The sequence below is a fragment of the Sander vitreus genome, chromosome 18 (genome assembly GCF_031162955.1).
Source record: "Sander vitreus isolate 19-12246 chromosome 18, sanVit1, whole genome shotgun sequence".
Taxonomy (NCBI): Eukaryota; Metazoa; Chordata; class Actinopteri; order Perciformes; family Percidae; genus Sander; species Sander vitreus.
Genome location: NC_135872.1, coordinates 27,689,693 through 27,712,364, shown reverse-complemented (window position 1 = coordinate 27,712,364; position 22,672 = coordinate 27,689,693). Strand labels below are relative to the sequence as shown.

General features: G+C 44.3%; 1 protein-coding gene across 3 annotated transcripts in view; it reads left to right on the top strand.

Moving 5' to 3' along the window:
- Positions 1-22,672, top strand: part of rev3l (REV3 like, DNA directed polymerase zeta catalytic subunit) — a 99,329-nt gene that overhangs the window by 62,343 nt on the left and 14,314 nt on the right. For 2 of the 3 annotated variants that reach the window (XR_013503453.1, XM_078275152.1), the window contains exons 11-20: positions 1,865-2,102; positions 3,691-3,833; positions 7,945-11,764; positions 12,631-13,514; positions 13,939-14,024; positions 14,323-14,448; positions 17,817-18,009; positions 19,096-19,210; positions 19,992-20,107; positions 22,334-22,452. Coding sequence is in view for 2 of the 3 variants with exons in the window: in XM_078275152.1 (XP_078131278.1) it covers positions 1,865-2,102; positions 3,691-3,833; positions 7,945-11,764; positions 12,631-13,514; positions 13,939-14,024; positions 14,323-14,448; positions 17,817-18,009; positions 19,096-19,210; positions 19,992-20,107; positions 22,334-22,452 (5,840 nt within the window). In the remaining variant the exon portion in view is untranslated. The remainder of the gene's footprint in view (positions 1-1,864; positions 2,103-3,690; positions 3,834-7,944; positions 11,765-12,630; positions 13,515-13,938; positions 14,025-14,322; positions 14,449-17,816; positions 18,010-19,095; positions 19,211-19,991; positions 20,108-22,333; positions 22,453-22,672) is intronic. The other variant, XM_078275153.1, reaches the window with a different exon arrangement.

Sequence of the window (22,672 nt, the reverse complement as noted above, 5' to 3'; positions counted from 1 at the left end):
CCCTCTCATGTCATTAATAGGCTTATTCGTTGTTCATTATTCTGTTTTTATATATATATATAGGTGCTGGTCATATAATTAGAATATCATGAAAAAGTTATTCAAAAAGTGAAACTTGTATAATGTATACGTTCATTCCACACAGACTGATATATTTCAAGTGTTTATTTCTTTTAATTTTGATGATTAGAACTGACAACTAATGAAAACCCCAAATTCAGTATCTCAGAAAATTAGAATATTACTTAAAAATCTTGATTGAAATCTGCATCTCCATAAAGTTGGTCAGCAGCAGGAAGCATGAAGTGCTCTAAAACTTCCTGGTAGACGGCTGCGTTGACCCTGGACCTCAGAAAACACAGTGGACCAACACCAGCAGATGACATGGCACCCCAAACCATCACTGACTGTGGAAACTTTACACTGGACTTCAAGCAACGTGGATTCTATGCCTCTCCTCTCTTCCTCCAGACTCTGGGACCTTGATTTCCAAAGGAAATGCTAAATTTACTTTCATCGGAGATCATAACTTTGGACCACTCAGCAGCAGTCCAGTCCTTTTTGTCTTTAGCCCAGGCGAGACGCTTCTGACGCTGTGTCTTGTTCAGGAGTGGCTTGACACAAGGAATGCGACAGCTGAAACCCATGTCTTGCTTACGTCTGTGCGTGGTGGTTCTTGAAGCACTGACTCCAGCTGCAGTCCACTCTTAGTGAATCCCCCCCACATTTTTGAATGGTTTTGTTTCACAATCCTCTCCAGGGTGCGGTTATCCCTATTGCTTGTACACTTTTTTTCTACCACATCTTTTCCTTCCCTTCGCCTCTCTATTAATGTGCTTGGACACAGAGCTCTGTGAACAGCTAGCCTCTTTAGCAATGACCTTTTGTGTCTTGCCCTCCTTGTGCAAGGTGTCAATGGTCGTCTTTTGGACAACTGTCCAGTCAGCAGTCTTCCCCATGATTGTGTAGCTACAGAACTAGACTGAGAGACCATTTAAAGGCCTCTGCAGGTGTTTTGAGTTAATCAGCTGATTAGAGTGTGGCACCAGGTGTCTTCAATATTGAACCTTGTCACAATATTCTAATTTTCTGAGATACTGAATTTGGGGTTTTCATTAGTTGTCAGTTCTAATCATCAAAAGTAAAAGAAATAAACACTTGAAATATATCAGTCTGTGTGGAATGAATGTATACATTATACAAGTTTCACTTTTTGAATGGAATTACTGAAATAAATCAACTTTTTCATGATATTCTAATTATATGACCAGCACCTGTGTGTATATATAGTTTGTCAAATGTTCACTTTTCATGATTTATTTCACTGTTTTCTTTCTCATCACACTGTCCGTATAACTTTGGAACACATTTACACACACATGGACACATTTCTTCACATACAGATATTTGTGGTGTGTTGACAAATTGTGGATAAACATATCCCCAATTGACAAATTGATGGGGTTTCTTAATAGCTCAGCTTATCCTGAGAATATCACTATAAGGCATGCCTGACTAAGATGTGGTGACTGAAAGCCTCTAAATAAAGGGAGTAAGAAACAAAATAAGAAACAAAAAGTCTTCATAGCCTTGATTTAATTAGGGCTGCACGATATGATATATTTGCAGGATAGGATTTTTAGGCCAGGATGTTCCTGAAGCACCACAATACTTCATTCAGAATGGTTTGACACATATTTTGCCTTTAACAAATATTGCACTAGTGCATATTGCGATTTTAATGAAATTGTGATTAATTGTGCAGCCCTAGATTAAATTGATTGATTTGGGCAAGATTAAAGTTGTTGCTTGCAGCCACGTGATGTAATCTCTTTTAAATGCTGTGCTTTTGTCGTCCATGCAGACAGCAGCCAAGACCAGGCCATCATCGATTTGCTGGCAGGACTGGAGAGCGATGGTTTCTGCAGGGCCCCCGTCAGGCAGAACTCCCAGTCCCAGTCCCTTCCTGGTGCCGGGAGCTACCACTGCAACAGTGATGAGGAGGAGGCCGGGCCCGAGCTGGACAAGGTAGAGGCCGAGCTCAGCGTGCTGATGTCACAGCGGTGGGACAACCAGCCTCCTGAGAACTCGCCCTCACCAAGGCAAGCTTGTCTCTGTTGTATTTCTTAATTTATTTTTTATTTTAGCACAGCCGTGTAGATGACATGGCTACGGAAGAGGATTAGGGCCACGTGTGAACATTTTATTTCAGTTCTGAGTTTAAACTCTGAATCCTGAGATTAAAGTCAGAAGTCTGAGAAAAAAGAAGAAGTCTTTCTCAGAATTCTGCCATAAAATGTTCTCATGTGGCCCTAATCCTCTTCCGTACAAGACTTGCATCAGAACAATATCTGTTTGATTTTCTCTGCGGTCCATTTTTCTTTTTCGAACATAAAGACAACAGGAACTTGATACAGTTTGGGAGAGGTAAGTTGTAGAGTGCAGTGTTTAGGTCTCTGTTGTATTTAAGTGAAATTGACTAAAATGTAGTTTTATAGAACAATCAGTTAGATGTTCATTTAATACACATTTTGTCCCCTTTTGCAGTGTTATCTGTATCAGAAACAGCCCAATTTAATTACAAATGTAGGCAAAATATAAGCATTACAAATGGAACACAAAGGAGTGTTTAAAGTGCTCAAACCTGCCTCCATGATGTGTGCAGATGAGACTACAGCTGGATATCACACGGACTGTCAAGACTGAAAGCTGCCATTGAATGTCTGGTCACATTTAGAATCTTGTCTTATTCTGTGATCAGAAAGGTTTTCATTTGACTACAAATTCTAACTAATACTTTATTTTGGCAACGTTCTTGTACGGCTGCTCGTAATTACACATTGGAGAGATTTGGTTTCTGATAGTGAATGTATATTTTTGAAACAACTTTTAACACAAAGCAAGATGAAAAATATGGACCTGCAGATTTCTGTGGACAGGTAGTTGGGCGTCACAAACCCGCTAAACCTGAATGTCAAACTGATATGGCAGAAATTTGGCCTGGTTTTTATAAAGGCTGGGAGGATATGCTTTTGTCTCGATTCCATTCTTTCCCGTTACATGGGTGCCGATTGGATTTGTATTGCTATTTTCATTTATTGGGATTCTAGAAGTATTGCAATTTGATCGTATTGAGATTTTTCTTATCCTTCTTTAACAAAAACAAAAAGATGAATAATACACTTCTAGAGACAATATATCATGAGACATTTCTAAAAACTGATAGTTTTCTAAGAAGAATGACATCACATGTCGTTCAGTCAGTTAGACATTTGTTTACTTTGTAAAGACGAACATAAGATGGGTTTTCTGCTTTCTGCTCTGTTTTGCTGGAACCGGATATGATGTAGTCGCCTTTGGCAGTACCCTATAAACACAAATTATTTAGGTGAATCATTGGTAAAAACAAAAATTCAAAATTATTGATTCTAGGGAAAAGAATCAATTTTACAAATCGTCAAAAATCGCGATACATACGATTTTCTTATAGTGAATAGACCGGGGTGATTAACATTGGGCTCGGTCTGAGTCTCTGCCCAGTTTAGTAAAGAGTAATGTAAGTACCAAGCAATGCAAACTGTGCTCTCCTGCACGAGCCAGCAGCCGCTCGGCCGTCAGATGAAGGTTGTCCACAGTGAGCGGTGCCTGTGCGCTGCTTAATCAATGTTCCCATCATCCCTGTGTGTGCAGGTCGGGTGTGAAGGAGCCCGAGGACTGCTCCAGTGACGAGCAGCAGGAGTCCTCTGACGAAGACATGGAGTGGAGCGGGAATAACTCTCTGTTCGCCAACCTGTCCATCCCCCAGCTTGATGGGGCCGCAGACGAGAGCAGCGGTGAGTCAGCGCATGCTGAGACGGCACTTAAATGTCAGTGTGCTCTGACGCTTATCTTATATCCCCTGCTGATGTAACACCGAGGATGTCAGAGTACACATCTGACAGCGGCGGTCAGTAACCGTCTCAGTTGACACCCGGTTTTGGCTGTACAATCTAATTTCATTATGAGGGAGCTGGGATTCAACACAGTGCAAGACACCGGGATGTGTATTTGATAGGGCTGTGCCGAACACCATTTTTTAAGCTTCGAAGCTTCAGTACTTATCATCAGCGAATATTCAAAGCTTGGCGGGGTTGGGGTCAAAATGTTAGAGAAAGGCGAAGCACTGCTACTTGGGCGGAGTGATTAGCACCTGAAAAGCACCGTTGTTACTTTCTGCTCCTCACCACGAGGCTTCACAGGTGCTGCGAGCAAATCACTCCGCAGAAGTAGCAGTGCTTCACCTTCTGAGAATATAGTTCCCAGTTTATATATGGTTAGAAGATGGCTGTGTGTCATGTGACCTTGTTATTTGTACACGCTGTGACTATACAAATCACAACCTGTAAATAGGAACATGATGGCGTTATTTTGTCACTTATTGGGAGCAGTAGGCTAGATGGAGCCGGTTACCTCCAGGATCTATGCTAAGCTAGGCTAGCGGTGGGGGCGTCAGACAGAGTTACGACACGCACGGAGATGAGAAGGGTATGGACTTATCTAACTCTGGGGGAGACGGGGAATAAGACAGTCCCAATAAGTCAGCCTGTTCCTTTTTAATACAACTAGAGCTGTCTTTGAACAGCAGCCAATGAGGTACAAGCTGCCTCTTAACACCTAACACTTAAGATGAGCGAGATAAAGGACAAGAATATAAAACATCCTCTGCTTTAAATGTCAGACCTGGGAATAGACGGAGGAAATAGTCTGCAGTCTAATTAGTACCACTGGAGCCAGTTTGTAATTACAGCTGATTTTCTGGGGCTGTATTCACAAAGGATCTTATCTTACCACTAGGAATCCTCCTAAATGGCACAAAAAGTTCAGGGGGTTGACCCCGTTGCTATGAATGACATCATGTTCCATGAATGAAACTCTCTACTGTATGTGTGACAGGTGACCGGTCTGGGTCAGTGAATCAACACACAGAGGTGTGAGGAACAAATTACATTTGTTAGATTGATACCTGCTTAGATTAAGTAGACAAGATAGATTTCGATATTTTATAAACTGTTTAGACTGATTTCATACATGAAACAAAGAAAAAAATTGGGTTACACTTTACTTGAAGGTATCTACATAAGAGTGACATGACACTGTCATGAACACAGGACACTGTCATGACACAGTAATGACACATGAACCCCAACCCTAACGCTAACCATAACCATAACTTGTCATGACAAAACTGAATGACACTTACTGACAGAAGCGTTATGTCATAAACAACACCCATGTTGTTTATGACACGTTCATGACAGTGTCATGTCACTCTTATGTAGATACCTTCAAGTAAAGTGTAACCAAAAACTGACTTCACTCTAGGGGTTGCATGACTTTAGATTTTTAAATACTCGGGATGAAAGTCAAGTCGAGGTTGACTAGGTGCTGAAGACGTTATTGACATCATTAATAAAATCACAGGAGGAGGGATTTCCATTCTGTACCTGTATTTTATATCAACCCTTGCATTGATTTTCTTAAGACGCCTGCTTTGTGTAGCTTAGCCTTTATAGCATTTTGCAACCTGTCCAATTTATCAGCAAGTGCTTTTGCAGTGAGCTTAACTACCCGTTTTTCAGTTTGGGCTTCAACTACGCTAGTCACACTACTGGGTTTACCAGCGGTAACTTTACGCACACCAGTCCCGGTAATTATGTCCGACACTGTGACCATGATTAAAGTCAGTCAATCAAAAGTTTGGTATTGATATTGACCAGTACCAGTGTAATAAGATCGATACTTTTACAGTTTTACTTTCTCTCCAGTATGCACTGCTTTGGTTTCATCAAAGAGGCGACCTGGCTGTCTAAGTGCCACTCCTGTCACAGCACAGAGCAGGCACACTTTGCTCCGCCTTCTCTCTCTCTCTCTCTCTCTCTCTCTCTCTCTCTCTCTCTCTCCCTCTCTCTCTCCCTTGTGATTTGATGTTTACCGTCACATGACTCAGCGGCGCCGGGCAAACAAGCAAGCAAGCAGCCAGGCCCGGCGGCGGCCAGCAGCACACACACACACACACACACACACACACACACACACACACACAAGCAGGACAGTGACGGAGCAGAAGAATGGCAGAGAGGAAGAGGAGCTCCGTGTGGCTATATTATCAGGCCAAAAATGAAACAACGGCAGGCTGTATAATTTGTAAAAAGGCTGTAAGATACAGTGGTAACACAACAAATGTATACAAGCTTATGAAAATTCTGTCCTGGGTTTTAACGTATTAATAATCCAAAGGAAAAATCACAAAACCACTTAAGGGTCATGAGAATTCATTCAGATTTAGCAATTTGATGATGCGTCCACCTTGATTATTAAAAAGTATCTGTATCGGTGATACTGGCCCTGTATTTACTTGGTATCGGATCAATACCAAATTTTGCAGCATTGCACACCACTAACTCCGACACCGCTACCGCTCGCTCTCCTTGCTTGACCACTGACGTTACTCACTCAACGTACCTGCCATTCTCACGCTACTCTCGTAACAAAAGTCTTTTGTCCTCCCTTGTTGGTAACAAATGCATTGGGTTTATGCCTAGTTATGTATGCACTGTGCACATAATTTAAATGGCCATTAAAGTCGAGCACTGCTAAAACCACCTGCGTTGGACGGCGTGTGATAATCCACTGATCCGATGCTCGACAGCCTGTACCATTAGCACCGTAACTCCTGCGTGTCTTTACACCAACGGCTGACTGCAAACGCCATTTCAGCGTAGCAGAAGTCCAAACAGCTACAAGGCAGCTCTCCTCTCACGCCATCTACTTGCATCCCAAACGTTCTGTGGCTTTCAAACAAAGTTTCAAATCAGCTGGGTTTTTGACTAATTTTGCAAGAGATAGTGCTACCGGTCTATGTCGTTATTGACAAAACACCTGATCAGCGACTAGTCGACATCAAGCTCAAAACGTCGTCATTGAGCAGTTAAGTCGACTATATTGTATCTGGCATCAAATACCATCAGCATGTGACAAACAAATCCTCATACTTTGATAATTCTAATTCTAACTGGTAATTCTACATATAGATTATTATTACAACAGATTTTACTGTATAATCCAGTGATGGCAATAAAATCATACAGTGGTGCTCATAAGTTTATGAACCCATGCTAAAGTTGACTAAAACGAGGAGTAAAAAAATCATCTTTTGGAAATTTATCTTAATGCCTTAATTAAAAAAATATTTCAGTTAGCCTAATAGCTGGTTTGATTTGCATTGAGAGATGATTTTATGGAATGCCAATCTCTAGGTATGGTGAAGGGTATGTGATGATGTGGGGGGGCTATTTTAAGGCATTAAGATCAATTTCCAAAAGATGATTTTTTTATTCCTCTTTTTAGTCAACTTTAGCATGGGTTCATAAACTTATGAGCACCACTGTAGTTGGAGATTCATTAACGTGACTTTATGCATTGTCTGAAGAGCAGCTTTGGTTTGATGATTTATTGTGTCAGACTGCTGAGGCTGAGGTCATCAGCACTGCCAACTGTATTGTTCCAGTGTCCAAGTAGCATAGCATTGTGCGAGCCTTCATCTCTGGTGTTAATGGATTGGTTTGATTTGTTAGTGAGCTAAATGCAACCTTATTGAATGGCCGCTACAGCATGGTTGTAAAATTTCACTTACGCACTGAAACACATTGCCATTACACATTAGCACATTACAGACTGTTATTAGGACTGCAACTACAGTCTATGAGTCCTTTTGACCTTTGCTACAATGTTTACTTTTAAACCGAAAACTAAGGAGCCTTAAAGTTAGGACTGACACCTCAAATATTTTCCTTAATTATTAATAAATCTAAAGTTTTTAAAAGGTCATTTGATCTTGATTTGAAGAGAAATAAGTAATTGTATACAAATTAAAGATTTCCCATGCCTCTTCTGTTGTATCCATAGATTCATCCATAACGGACAGTGGCTCCAGGACCCAGTCTTCTCTCATAGTCACAGAAAAGATGCTCGGGAAAAAAAATCCCTTCTCCGCGGAGACGGTTCACCTGGAGCCACCTTCTCCAGCGAAGATCCTTCTTGAGTGCAAGCACCCTGAGCACAGACCAGTTAATGTGCTTGACACGGAGAAACCACTTGACCTGCACTTTCAATCAAAAAGCAGCCAGGACAGTTCAACAGGGTTCAAGTTTAATAAAGAAATCCCCTACATCCCGCCAGTCAAACATCCCATCCCCTGCAAGTTACCCAATCACCCTGAGGTGTCTCCCGTCTGCGTAGACAAACAAGACATACGACCCATGTACACCTATGACCAGAAAACCTCCATAGCTTTGGATAAGACAGACCTAGAAAGTTTCCCATTTGGTAACGGAAAGGTAACCAAAAACGGGAAGTACAGCAGCATAAAGAATGTAGAAACAAACTGTCTGTCCATCCTTCAGAATCACAGGGCCTTCTCTCTCTGTTACTCAGAGCTGAGAAACTGCACAGCTAAGACAGAGCTGGAGCTGAGCCAGAAGGATAGTAAAAGCCCCATCCTGAGGAACATCTCTTCAGCCCCGTCACCCATGGTAGAGGATGAGTTTCTTGATCCTCAGCAGGAAGAAATGCTCCAGGACAGTGAGGAGGGAGATGTTGGTGAACTCAAAATCAGGTACGAGGACTATCAGGAAAATAAGACTGACAGGACAATAGTGGCCCAGCAGGAAGCACATTACAAGTTCTTCCCCAGTGTCATCCTCTCCAACTGCCTGAGTAGGAAGAAAGCTGGGAGCAAAAAGCCGACTGATCCCTGCAGCAAGCTTGAACAGGCCCAGCCTCGTAGAGCTAGGCTAAAAGTGTGTAAAAAAAGGTTGGGAATGGCAGGGCAGAGAAACAAATTGGACACAGTTGAAGGCTCCACCTCTGACAGCCAGGTTTGCACAGGTGCAACCACACCTGCTTGTCCAGTGACATCAGACACCGAGATGCCAGCTTTGGAGGATAAGTCAATAAAAGAGTCTGAGCCAATTCAAAATGGGCCAATAATAGAGAGAGAGCCAATCACAGAGAAGGAGCCAGTAAGTGAGGAGAGGTCTGTAAATGAACAGACAGAACTGCTTTCAGAGCCCCCGGCCACCACCACTGCCAGTTTTTCTGAAGGAGCTAAAGACTCCGCAGAGGAAAGGTTAAGCCCATTACACGATTTATCAGCTAAGGTCACCTGTACTAAGCCTTCAGCACTGCCTGGTAGTAAATACACCCTGAGGGCCAAACGGAAGATGATCTATGACAGCGAGGATGGAGAATACTTGGGTGTCACTCATTCTAAGACTCCAGCCTCCGTCAAAGAACGGTTGAATGACCCCAATGTCCCCAGTGGGCAGGAAGTAAAATACCAGAAACGTCGTAAGAAGGAACCCCCTATCATCATCAAGTACATTATTATCAACAGGTTCAAAGGACAGAAAAACATGCTGGTGAAGATGTCCAAAGTGAATGCAGAGGAGCAGTTGGTGTTGCTGACGCCAGACAAGCTACAGCAGTACAACCAACTAGCCCCTCTTAAGGATTTCTGGCCCAAGGTGCCAGAATCCACTGCTGTCAAGTTCCCCATAACTGAGCCAAAGGCAAAAAAACAGCCCAAAAGAAAGGCAAAGGTCAGCCCCACAAATAAGAAAACAGTCGGCAACTCCTCAAAACCTCGGGTAAGACAGGGTGTTAGGGTCAGAAGGACTAAAGGCTGTCAGAGAGGCCCAATTCTACCCTCTTTACCGCCCCCTCGGCCATGTTACTGTGAGCTTACTGATGACCATGACATTGAGTATACTGATGTCATGGAAGAGTTGGGCTACCTCTCTGATAGATCCCCAAGCCCCACACACTCAACACCCCCTCGTTGTTGGTCACCAAGTGACCCTCTAATGGACAGCATGAGTTCAGAACACATGATAAACCCACTCAGTGACCCATGTCTTAGTTCTGCATTTCACAAGCCGCACACAGTGTCTTCAACCAAAGGAGCACAAAAGAAGCGTCAAGCTGCCAAACCGAAGAAATCCACAGACACTAAAAGGAAAGTAGGCAGGTCTGTTACTAAACCTCGGGAGGAAGAGAATCCCAAAAAAGAGAAATTAAGACAAAGGAGTGGTGCTGCTCCAATACAGAGGAAGAAGGCTAAAGATGCAGCTGAAGGCACCGTCAACAGTTCTACAACCACCACAAGACCTCGAAAGTCTCGCAAAAAGAAAACCGAGGAACCCAAAAGCCGTGACTCAAGTAAAGACACCTCCCAGCTCCTTTTCCCAGAGGATGAGTTACCTCCTTCCCAGAGTTTCTCTCAATACGTCCCTCCATTTCAGCAGCCAGTGAGCACAGATGGCAACAGCCATGGCAGTTCCCAGCCCGCATCAATATTAGCCTCTAAGTCAGTAGACCAGTCTATAGAACCAAAGGTTGAGGACTGTGAGACATCCATCATGGAGGTCAACCAAAGCTTTTCATCACCGGTTCAGCTGAAGCAACAAGGTTGCCAGACCACTGTAGTAAAGGCAGAGGCTTCACAAGAGGCGTGCACGGCTCCTCCACCTCCTTTGGCTGGTAGACCCTTACTGGAAAACAGTAAAGACTCCCAATTATCAGCAGCCTTCCCACACTCGGGCCCTAAAAACGGGGAGATCCCCACTCTCTATGAGACCCCCTCTGGCTTGACTGTCCTCAAGCAGCTTCTCCAGAAAAGGCAGCAGGGACAGGCTCTTCCTCTACAAGTGGTCGGTACAGACAGCCACTTCACTGCCATAGCTCAGGCCACAGTGCTACTAGATCCCACAACTAAGCCAGCTAATCACAAAAGAGCACCCTCCACAACTCCACGGAAACCCAGGGCCCCAAAATCTACTCCCAAGGACAAAAAGCCCAGAATCAGGAAAGGCAAGGCTAGCAGCACTCAGCCAAATCTATCAGTGAAGCAGGAGGGCAACATGGCGGATGATTGCCCCCTCTTCCTGTCAGACCCAGGCCTGGACAGCTGCAACTTCATAGAGGACAGCTTGTCACCAGAGCTCCCACACAACTATACCTTTGATATAAATGCCATTGATCAGACAGAGTTCTCCAGCCCATACAGCGGCAGTCAGTTTGTCCTGACTGATAAAAATTTACCAGTTAAGTTCCTGAGTGATGTCAGCCAGGAAGCTGTATCCGCTCCTGCACTGGGCTTTGAGAAGAAACGTGACAGGCTGTTTGATTCTGGGGAGGAGCTTCAAAGAGGCTCTGACTGGCACCAAGCAGGGCTTGTCAGCCCTGACCTCTTCGATAGACCCAAGAACGGGGAGTCTGAATCAAATCACCTGGCATTCCTCGACTCAGAGAAAATCCAAAGCAGAGAGTGGGACTTCTCTTTAGGTAAAGCCCATACTCTGAGCCCCTTTCAAGACTTTCACTGTGAGAGAAAAGAGCTGCTCTTTTCCGTCTTCGATCCTGTCCTGCCTTTGCCTTTAAGCTCTGCGTCATTCGTCGACCATGAGGGCTCACCAACAGGAGAGCTTCTGGAGGGCATTGATGGACTATCGTCCAGTAGCTCTCCACGCTCCATCAGCTCACTATCCCAGGTGCGGGCAAGCCAGCTGTTGCGGGGAGCAGGAGGCGGAGCCCACATTCTCAAGCCCCTCATGTCTCCTCCAAGCCGGGAGGAGATCCTCAGCACTCTGCTGGACCTGGAGATGTCGGAGGCCACCTTCCAGGAGCCCTTCTGCAGCAACCCTTCTGATGTACCAGGGAAACCAATGTAAGACTATTTGCACCAACGCCACAAGTTGAAGTAATATTTATATTTAAGATATATTGCATATGAATAAGCTGTGTGTGGACTCAATGTACAAATGCATCTGAAAAGCCTCCCGTGTAAGAAATGGAGCCTGACCAATACATCAGCATGGCTTATATTATCAGTCGATTTTAGCGTCATATATTTCGGCACATAAATTAGTGGTTACGTAAAGTTACCCTGTGGAGTTTTTGACCACTAGTAGTGTTACGGAACAATGTCTTTACAGGTGGCTTTCCATTTTGCTTATATCTCCACATGCACACCTGCAAGCATGCATGTGCAGTTGGTGCCGCAGAGAAACATAGCAATGTGCAAACAAAAGCAGTGAAGGAGAAGACCGCAAGCTAGTAAGCATGAACGAAAACAATTAAGCTTTCAAAATATACCAAAAAATTAGCTTTGTAAATGTATTATAAGGAAGGTCATGCATTCAACAGTTTGTTAGACCTCAAGGAAACACACAATACACTGAATGTAAGGAACCTTTGTAGAAATTGCAGTATGGAAATGCTAAAGATTGTTCTAGAAGCAGTGTTGCCTTTACGTAGTTCATTTTTCAACGGTAAAATGTACTGCTCAGTACATATCTGGTCACACATCTTAAATAACCAAATTAAGGGGATCCCTATAAAAATATTAGAATGTCAAAATGGAAATTAATACATCTTAGCAGTTTTTTTTTTTTTTTTTTTTATTTAATATCAATCAGTCAGCTTTAATTATTAAATAATGCATAGTTCTCCACTCATTAAGTTGTAATGAATTGCAGAAATTAATGAAATGTGAATAAGTCAAATAACCCCTTTCCCATGTCTCCTTTCTAGGGAGGTTGGCGGCCGTAAGTTAACGGTGCGTACTAGGCTGGCTAAGGAGCTTGCGGAGTTCAGTGGAGACCTGTCTTTGGAGGGCCTGCATTTCTGGAAAACTGCCTTCTCAGCCATGACACACCCTGCCATCAATATTACCTCATCTTCCCAAGCCCAGGGAGCTGAGGCCTCAGACGCAAGTAAAGAGCAGGCTGAGCTTCACCAGTCCTCAGCCAGTGACAAGAAGGTCATCCTTCTGCCCTGCAAAAACCCACCAAGCAGAGAGCGTGTGCAGCTGTGGCTGGAAGCCAGGAAACAGTACGAGAGTTTACAAAAAGGGCTGAGAAGGAGGGAGAGCCCACAGAGAACTGAGCAGCCAGCGGCTTCCAGCTGTCCAGTAGTAAAGGTTGAGCTGGCAAAAAGACTCTCCAGTATCAGGACCCAAAGGAGAAAGAAATGCAACCTGTCCCTAATCATATCTCCCATGATGAATGCAGGCTCTCATTGTAAATCCGCAGAGGTGAGTCCAGTTTCAGATGAAGGCGGTGTGGATATTGAGCAGGAGGGTGGAGAAAAACATGACGATGATGATGATTATGATAATGAAACCACCTCTCCAGAGTCCCCAGAGTTGCCTACCTGGCAGCAGTCTTGTCAGTCCAGCCCCTTAGGGCCACATCGGCTCAGTGAAAACAGGCAAAACTCTCCAGAACCACTGTCGCCTCGGCTCTCGGACTCCCCGGAGAGACTAAGGGACAATCTTAGTCCTTCGCTCCTCAATGTCAGTAACAGGAAAGAGGGGAGGACTAGTCCTCTCCTCCTTCATAGCACCCCCTTTTTAAGGAGGAGGCGGCGAAGCAAGGAAGATCTGGAGCCAGTGTGCAGCACGCCCATATCTGAGGGTAAGACAACAACCGTTCCATTCTGCCTGTAATCTCTGTATGTTATCTGTAATTGAAGTTTGCCTTGAATGTTATAAGGCTGCACGAAATGAAGAAAATATCTAACTGCGATCATTTTGACTGCTATTGTGATTCCGATAGGATTAACAATATTGGAGAGAATTGTAATTTTCGGATCATTGTTCTCATTTTCATTGAAAAATATTTAAATTAAAATGATTTATTTAAGTTTGTAATTTATACAAGATGGATATTGCACTCGTCCATGTTGCGATTTCGATAAAATTGCTATTAGTTGTGCAGCCCTAGAATGCATCATAGCTAACTTTTTCTTCTAATTATTTCTCATTCAGGCAAATCTTCTGCATGCAGTCCTGTTATTGATAGTCATTGTTACTCATGTTTGTTCTTATTCCTGCTGCAGAGGATGCCGTTTCTCAGAGACTCCAGCAGAGAAGGAGAAGCCAAGCGGACCCACTGAGAAGAGTGTTACTGACCACACAGATGAAGGTCAGACCACAAGTGATTTTTTTTTTTTTTTTAGACCTCTCACCACATCAAAGACTACAGTCCACCACAGTCCACCACAGTCCACCCTGGTTAGGGAAACAGCTTTAATACCAGGGTCGGGCTGTGCATGGAGAGTGTCGTATGTACCTGATATTATGCCTCCAGTTTGTTTCCCTGAATTAAGTCGGCCCCTCTTCAGTTGTTTGAATTTAGCCTCAATTGGAGTTGCTGTTCATTTGATGTGCCTGTGTTATCTTGTTCATTTAGATGTCTCTCACATGCTCTTTGTCTTCCACAGAATCAGTTTGCTGCTTTGAATGTGCCAAAGAAAGAGAACTCTCAGATTGAAGGGCCCAGCATAGCCAACTCTTACGGCTTCAAAATCAGCATGCAAAACCTGCAGGATGCCAAAGCTCTGCATGAGGTGAGCTGGCCCATACCTTTCTCAGTTTGTTTTTGGAAGGTTATATCAGTCAAATATTTAAGGTTGGAGTTAGATAGCGTTAATTAAATGTGCTTATTGAATCAGAACACTTAAAGTATTATTCAATCTAAATAGGTTCGTACAGCTTTTAGTGGCAGCCAAGATTTGTTCATTCCCATTGTGTTATTGTGCGCATAAAACAAAGTTCACATTAACTATCCATCCATCCATCTTCGTCCGCTTATCCGGTATCGGGTCGCGGGGGTAGCAGCTCCAGCAGGGGACCCCAAACTTCCCTTTCCCGAGCCACGTTAACCAGCTCCGACTGAGGGATCCCGAGGCGTTCCCAGGCCAGGTTGGAGATATAATCCCTCCACCTAGTCCTGGGTCTTCCCCGAGGCCTCCTCCCAGCTGGACGTGCCTGGAACACCTCCCTAGGGAGGTGCCCAGGGGGCATCCTTACCAGATGCCCGAACCACCTCAACTGGCTCCTTTCGACGCGAAGGAGCAGCGGCTCTACTCCGAGCTCCTGACGGATGACCTGGATGACTTTCTAAGGGAGACGCCAGCCACCCTCCTGAGGAAATCCATTTCGGCCGCTTGTACCCTGGATCTTGTTCTTTCGGTCATGACCCAACCTTCATGACCATAGGTGAGGGTAGGAACGAAAACTGACCGGTAGATGGAGAGCTTTGCCTTCTGGCTCAGCTCTCTTTTCGGCACAACGGTGCGATAAATTGAATGTAATACCGCACCCGCTGCGCCGATTCTCCGACCAATCTCCCGCTCCATTGTCCCCTCACTCATGAACAAGACCCCAAGGTACTTGAACTCCTTCACTTGGGGTAAGGACTCATTCCCTACCTGGAGAAGGCACTCCATCGGTTTCCTGCTGAGAACCATGGCCTCCGATTTAGAGGTGCTGATCCTCATCCCAGCCGCTTCACACTCTGCTGTAAACCGATCCAGTGAGTGCTGAAGGTCACAGGCCGATGATGCCTTGCCCTTGAGGCACCTAAGACCACAGCTCCTCACCGCAGCTTCAGCAATGGAAACTTTGAACATTGTCCACTTGGGTTCAATGCCCCCAGCCTCCACAGGGATGCACGAAAAGCTCCGCCGGAGGTGTGAGTTGAAAGTCTGTCGGACAGGGGCCTCCTCCAGACGTTCCCAATTTACCCGCACTACCCGTTTGGGCTTACCAGGTCTGTCCAGAGTCTTCCCCCACCCCCTGACCCAACTCACCACCAGATGGTGATTGGTTGACAGCTCTCTTCACCCGAGTGTCCAAAACATACGGCCTCAGATCAGATGAAACGATTATAAAATCGATCATTGACCTTTGGCCTAGGGTGCTCTGGTACCAAGTACACTTATGAGCATCCCTATGTTCGAACATGGTGTTCGTTATAGACAATCCATGACTAGCACAGAAGTCCAACAACAAACAACCACTCTGGTTTAGATCAGGGAGGCCGTTCCTCCCAATCACGCCTCTCCATGTGTCTCCATCATTACCCACGTGCGCGTTGAAGTCCCCCAGCAGAACTATGGAGTCCCCGACTGGAGCCCCATGCAGGACTCCACTCAAGGTCTCCAAGAAGGCCGAATACTCTGAACTCTTGTTTGGTGCATATGCACAAACAACAGTCAGTTTTCCCCCCCACAACCCGCAGGCGTAGGGAGGTGACCCTCTCGTCCACAGCCCTCAGGTTCATAGGGGGACACAAACCTCTCCACCACGATAAGGTGATGGTTCCCGGAGACCACATTAACATTAACTATGTTTATGACAACTAACACATCATACATAAGAAATAAGCAGAAACTCTGAATTAAAAACCCTTTTTAAATGCAGTTACTGTATGACTCAGCTGTTAACATGACAGCTCACTGTTGCTGGTTGTCATTAATCAATCAATCAATCAATCAATCACTCAACATTTATTTATATAGCACTTTACAGCAACCAGCAGGTATCCAAAGTGCTTCACATCAGGAACCAAGAATAAAACAACATATACAAAAAAAAGAATGAATAAAATCAGAAAAGGTTACATAGAAACAGGAGGAGGAGAGGGAAACTGTCACACCACTGCTACGTATTAAAAGCCATTCTAAACAAATAGGTTTTGAGTTTGGACCTAAAAAGAGCTACATCTGTAATAGTGCAAATATCAGGGGGTAACTTGTTCCAGAGTCTCGGGGCAGCAACTGCAAAAGCCTGATCACTGATTGAAAACAAACAATAAAATCTTAAAATCAATTCTAAAATGCACATGGAGCCAATGTAGGGTGTAGAGAACAGGAGTGATGTGTGCACGTATTTGTTAAAAAGCGAGCAGCAGCATTTTGTACGAGTTGAAGTCGTGAGATGGAGGTCTGAGTCAGACCAACTAATAAAAGCATGAATCGCCTTCGCGGTCATAGTAACCCTTTGGCTTGTGAATATTCCAGGTTCAGTCAGAAATCGTAATCATGAGAACAAGTTTGTAAATGCAGCTAAGAGAAATGCTGCTCCATCTTGGACCTCCACTTAGTCTAAAACGACTGAACCTGAGCTGTTTCTTGTATATTCTGTATGTGTGCCATGTGTCTGATATTTCGGTGCTGTAGCACTGACATTTCCCAATTTGGGATCAATACAAGTCTATCTAATCTAATCCAAAAGAAATCCCACAGATTTTTGCTGTTTGTGGACATGGATGTCCATCAATGTCCGATGACGCAATCAGTGTGGTATTGAGGTTCCCATGCCATGACAAAAAAATCACTATGAAGGGGTGGCATGGTTGGAACAAGTTTGGGAACCACTGCTCTGATGGTTTGTTCACTTTTTGGTAATGTGGTAGTAGAGTTGTCTGGTTATTGGGGCCTGTAGGGAGCACAATAACCAGACAACAGCCAAAACTTCCATTTTAGGGTTCACAGAATTACCATTGGTTAGCAACAGCTGATACAATCTTTTAGTTTGGAACGACCAGTGCTGGCCAAAAATCAGAAGTCTGCTACCTGAATGTTCTACATGGATCCTTGCTAAAAACAAAACAAACAAGGAAATCAGAAGGGTTTGATCTATTAGGTTCAAAGCAAATATTTTGCCAACTGGGAACCAGATCCGAAATGTTACAGGCAATCAAAAGCAAACCACAGCCATATAAGATATAGACATATTTAGAATTATTGAAGTTGAACCATCCTGTGTTGATCTATAGGACCCGTAGTTGTGCTCAGCTGCATCTGTGGTTTTGTAGAAGTTCTTTTCTTAGTTAACAAACACCATTCCCCACAAAACCGTAAAAAAATTAAGGCTTCAGATTGATTTTTTTCTTTTGACACAACATTGATTTTGGTCTTTTCCCCCTCAGGTCCAGTACCTTACACTGATGGCCATGGAGCTCCATGCAAGAACCCGACGGGACCTAGAGCCTGACCCCGAGTTTGACCCCATATGTGCCTTATTCTACTGCCTCAGTTCTGATGCTCCCCTGGCAGGCATAGACAGCACCCAGCTGACGGGTGCCATCGTAGTGGACAAAGACCATCAAAGTTGTGACCCAGGTTAAAACTCACTTTAAAATAGCACTTCTGAAAAGGAGGATGTTTCTAATTTACTTATGCCAGGATCAGACTACATGTTTTTTTTTTTTATCTTTCACGACAGTCACTATGACAGACATATTGCCAAAAAATCTTGCTGTGTCTTGGACAGAAGAGTGGCCACACTACGAGTATGACACCGACCAGCCCCCAGACTGATTATCGTGTGCTGTTGTGAAGATCACGCACAAGTTCATAGTTCAAGTTCATAGGTCGACTCTCAAAAATCTTTTAAACTGACCGATGTCGATCTGAAATAAATACAGATTCAGCAACTGCATGGCCTATTTCTCGCTTTAAATGTTTTCAGAAACACACATCCGTGAACTATTTTCTTAAAATAAGAGGTTGTATTCTGAACAAGCTGGTTTGTTTTGAAATCCGGGAGCCCCACATTTGGCGTCCGTCCAATCAGGTGCAGCCATCGTGGTTAGGAGGGTGTAGCCTGTTTTCTTTGCTTGTCAGTGGTCAAAGTGAAGAGAAACCGATAACTGCTACAGTAGTGCCGAGCCCACTAGCGTGCGATGATGGGAAGCGGGGCGATCCCTGCCGTGAAAACAAAGCCTATACGGGCACTGTGTGCAGCTTTCCTCCACCACACAGCAGCAGTAGCGTTTCTGCTTCTTTTCGCCATGTTTACATATGTTCGCCAGAGAGGCAGAGAGCGCTCTCTCTTCCTATCGGTCAATGTCAAGGAACATGTCGTAGGACATGTCACACTAGGCGGAAAAAGACAAAAAATTCGGACATGCTAGACTTTCTGTGTCGTGGTCGTGAAGCGTCCCAGACGTTAGATTGCTGATCTTTGATGATGTCACACTACAAGAGGTGAAGACACACTTTTGTCGGTCCTGACCCTCATCATCGGGCACGACTTTGAACGTTTGTCTGCGACGTGTCTGTTGGGTCAAAATCGGGCTGAATTTGTGTAGTCTGATCCTGGCATAAGATTGATACTAAGACTAAGTAGCAGCATCGTTTACATGGGTCGTTCATAGTCACTCGATCTGTGCCGATGTACAGTCAGGCTGATGGATTTGCCCCTAGCAGGTCACAGAGGAGCCGCGCCCCTGCTGGTCAGGTCGGGCGTCTCCGGGCTGCAGGTGACGTACGCCGCTGATGAGAAGGTGCTGTTTCAGGAGCTGATCGCCATCATGAGGAGGTGTGTATGTTTGTTGGTACAGTTTCTTTTATACACTGCCCCTGCAGCACAATAATTGAATGGGTAGCTGAGCTCCAGGCACAGCAATGGTGCCACTGCTGAATATTCTCTAGAAGGAACTTGTTTTGGTGGAACATTTGCACCCCGCAAAAGAAAACACCACATACAATATTAAATGAAGTTCACTGTATTACTGTACAGTAACGTGGGTTACCGTCACAGTTCGGACTCGAACCCTGGACCTTCTGCATCAAGGAATAAACCTCTGCATATGTGCGCCCGCTCTACCAACTGAGCTAACCGGCCACACGATTTATTCATGTTGGACCAGTCCAATATGACAGTCAGTTGAAATAAACCTTGTGTTGTAAGAAAAGTTGTTTTATTTGTTATGAATCTATTTTGATGCGTTTTCCCGTAACTTTTGTAATTTTATGTTTAAAAATATCGAAATTAATATCAATATTGCAATATTCATTAATCAATATCACATTTTGTCAATATCGTGCAACCCTAGCGGAAGGTGAGAGTGAAAGCCTGACCTCACACGTTGGATGTCACACTTTATCCTGGCAACGTACTTCCGTTGCAACAGACTACTGCGTCGTTAACGGCAAATATGCAAAGCTGGTGATAAAGCAGAATTTGGAGTTGATTTTACTTCCTTCACCGATGCTCATAACTTGAGGCAAAGAAGGAAAGTAATATATCTTATTTATAGCATTTTTTAGGTTGTGAAATACTAACCTAAACAACAATGTATGTTGGTGTGTTCTCTCAGGTTTGACCCAGACATCCTGGTGGGGTATGAGGTGCAGATGCGTTCCTGGGGCTACCTCCTCCAGCGGGCTGCAGCGCTCGGAGTGGACCTGTGTCAGCAGCTGTCACGAGTGCCAGGTACAGCTGGGGCGGTTGCTCTTCTAGTAGTCACTGTGCAAGCGTAAGGAATCGATCAGAGTTCAAAGGTGATCTATTGTATGTCCAAGTATTGATTAGTGTGGGTAGACAATTTTTCTTAAAAGAAATAATTCAATTCAGTTTAATTTATAGTGTCAAATCACAACAGGAGTTATCTCAGGACACGTTACAGATAGAGTAGGTCTAGACCACACTCTGTAATTTGTAAAAAACGACCAACCAAATTCCCATGAGCAAGTGTTTGGTGCGACAGTGGCGAGGAAAAACGTCCTTTTTACAGGCAGAAACCTCGGACAGACCCTGGCTCTTGGTGGGCGGCCACCTGCTGCTGCCGGCATATTATCTATTCGTGTTTTAAGCTTTTTTCAGCACCATCAAATTCTGCATTTCGTTGCAGCTCATTGATGGTGTTCAGAAACTCACTTGTGAATTTTGTTGTGAGAACATTTGGGAATTTAGCGGTACCTTCAGGCACTATAATTGTATATTGTTGTGCAACACTGTGTTGTATAATTAGCCTAGAAATCTAGACGTGGCCTAGCGGCAGCAAATGTAATTTGCAGCCAGGGTCAGTCTAGCAACTCTCCGTTGGCTTGCGAGCTGGAAAAACCAAATTCTGGTTGGGCCAATCACATCGTGTATAGAGTCGGTGGGCGGGCTTATGGCTGCTGCTGCTGGCGAACAGCGGTCTTTGGAATCGGCTTTGGCCGCGACTCTGGAAGACTTCAGACAGACAGTTCAGCTTTTCTTTGAGAAAAGAACAAAGAACGACACTGAAGTCCTTCTTAAAAAAGGAAGATGTGTTCAGAGTTTTGCCGACCGGATACAGCCAAAGTTGAATCTATCAACTAGCTCCGCTACCTTCTTCGTTGCTCTGGTTGGTTGTAGAGCTATCCTATTGCGTGCAGAGGGAATCTGAAAGACAACCGTTTATCTCGCCCCTCGGATTGAGCCCTGCCAATGATGAGTTCCCAGACCCAACATCTTGATGTGGGTCTGGCTTGTCAGGCTATTGTAGAATGGCAGTGAGCCTTGAGCTCGCTGAAAAAGCACAGAGGTTGTATACAGATGTGTCCTGCAAAAGAACACATGGTGGTCGTTAAAAAAGTTGAACTTTTACCACAACATGAAGCAACTTCACATCATTTTGCAATGCACTGCGTTTTCCAATCCAATATGTGCACATTCCTGGTAGATACTATGTAAAGTGAACAGCATTATTCTACTGTTTACCTCTCTGTACCTGTAATTATCACAGAGGATACAATGATTGTTGCTGTTATACTTTTCCAGAGGTGTAAATATGTCTCTTGCTATGTACTAGTATAAACCTCTGTAAACTTTGTTGCCACCTGATAAGCCTTTAAACTCACACATCTGTTGCTCAAACTAGGCTTCATCTCTCTAGTACCTGAAGCAACCTGCTCCCCAAGAACTCATCCCCTTGTGTTTTAACATAGGGGGATTACTTTTTTGTGTGAACATAATGTAAAAGAATATTAAAGAGTGTATCCTCACATGAAATAGTCTCGTTGAGAGCTCTCTTTCTCACCCCCCTTTAAGTGGCAGTGATTTAAACTAAGCAGTCATGTGGACTGACACAATACCTGCTAGACTTCATGTGTGGTCAAGGAATGTCAAATACAGCTTCCAAAGTAGCTGTATAATCCCACACATCAGGTAACTACAATAATTTCCTATGAGAAAATGCATGTCCCACGCAGTAAACCTCAGCTGCTGGTCGGCTGTTAAGTTCCTCTCTTTTTAAAGGAAGCTGTGGCACATCGGGCCAAATGCATGCACACTGGCGTTTGTTAAAGCTCACAGCTGCATATTAAACAAGTACAGAATTTTGCAAAAGTAATTATCGGTGGATTGGGTAGAGAGATGGGGGACGACATGCAGCAAAGGGCCACGGGTCCGACTTGAACCTGGGCCACTGCGGTAAGGACTGAGCCTTAGTACATGGGGCGCACGCTCAACCAAGTGAGCTGCCAGGGCACCCCCGTATATTATTATATTTTCATATTATATCAGACTGAAAGTGTGTTAGTGCACTTTTGTTTTCTTCTCTAGCAAGTGTTTGGTTTTGAGCAATCACTTGTGCGTGTGCGTGCATGCATGTGTGCAGTAGCTGAATGGAGAGCCTCTGGCGGCTCCCCTCCTCCTCTGTAATTGGCTGCCTGGCTCTGTGCGTGTCCTCAGGTGACTCCAAAGAGAACCGCTTCGCTGCAGAGAGGGATGAGTACGGCGCCGACACCATGTCTGAGATCAACATCATCGGACGCATCACCCTCAACCTGTGGAGGGTGATGAAGACTGAGGCAGGTGTCCCAGCATGACCACACACACACACACACACACACACACACACACACACACACACACACACACACACACACACACAGTTGTCAGCCATCAACACTCAGAGACTCTCAGAGTGTTAGCTTGTGACTTACTTTCTCTCATTCCTCGAGTCTTTCATGAGGATTCTCTGTTTTCTGCTGCAGAGGGCATTTGCATTTTATATCCTTTTATTGAACT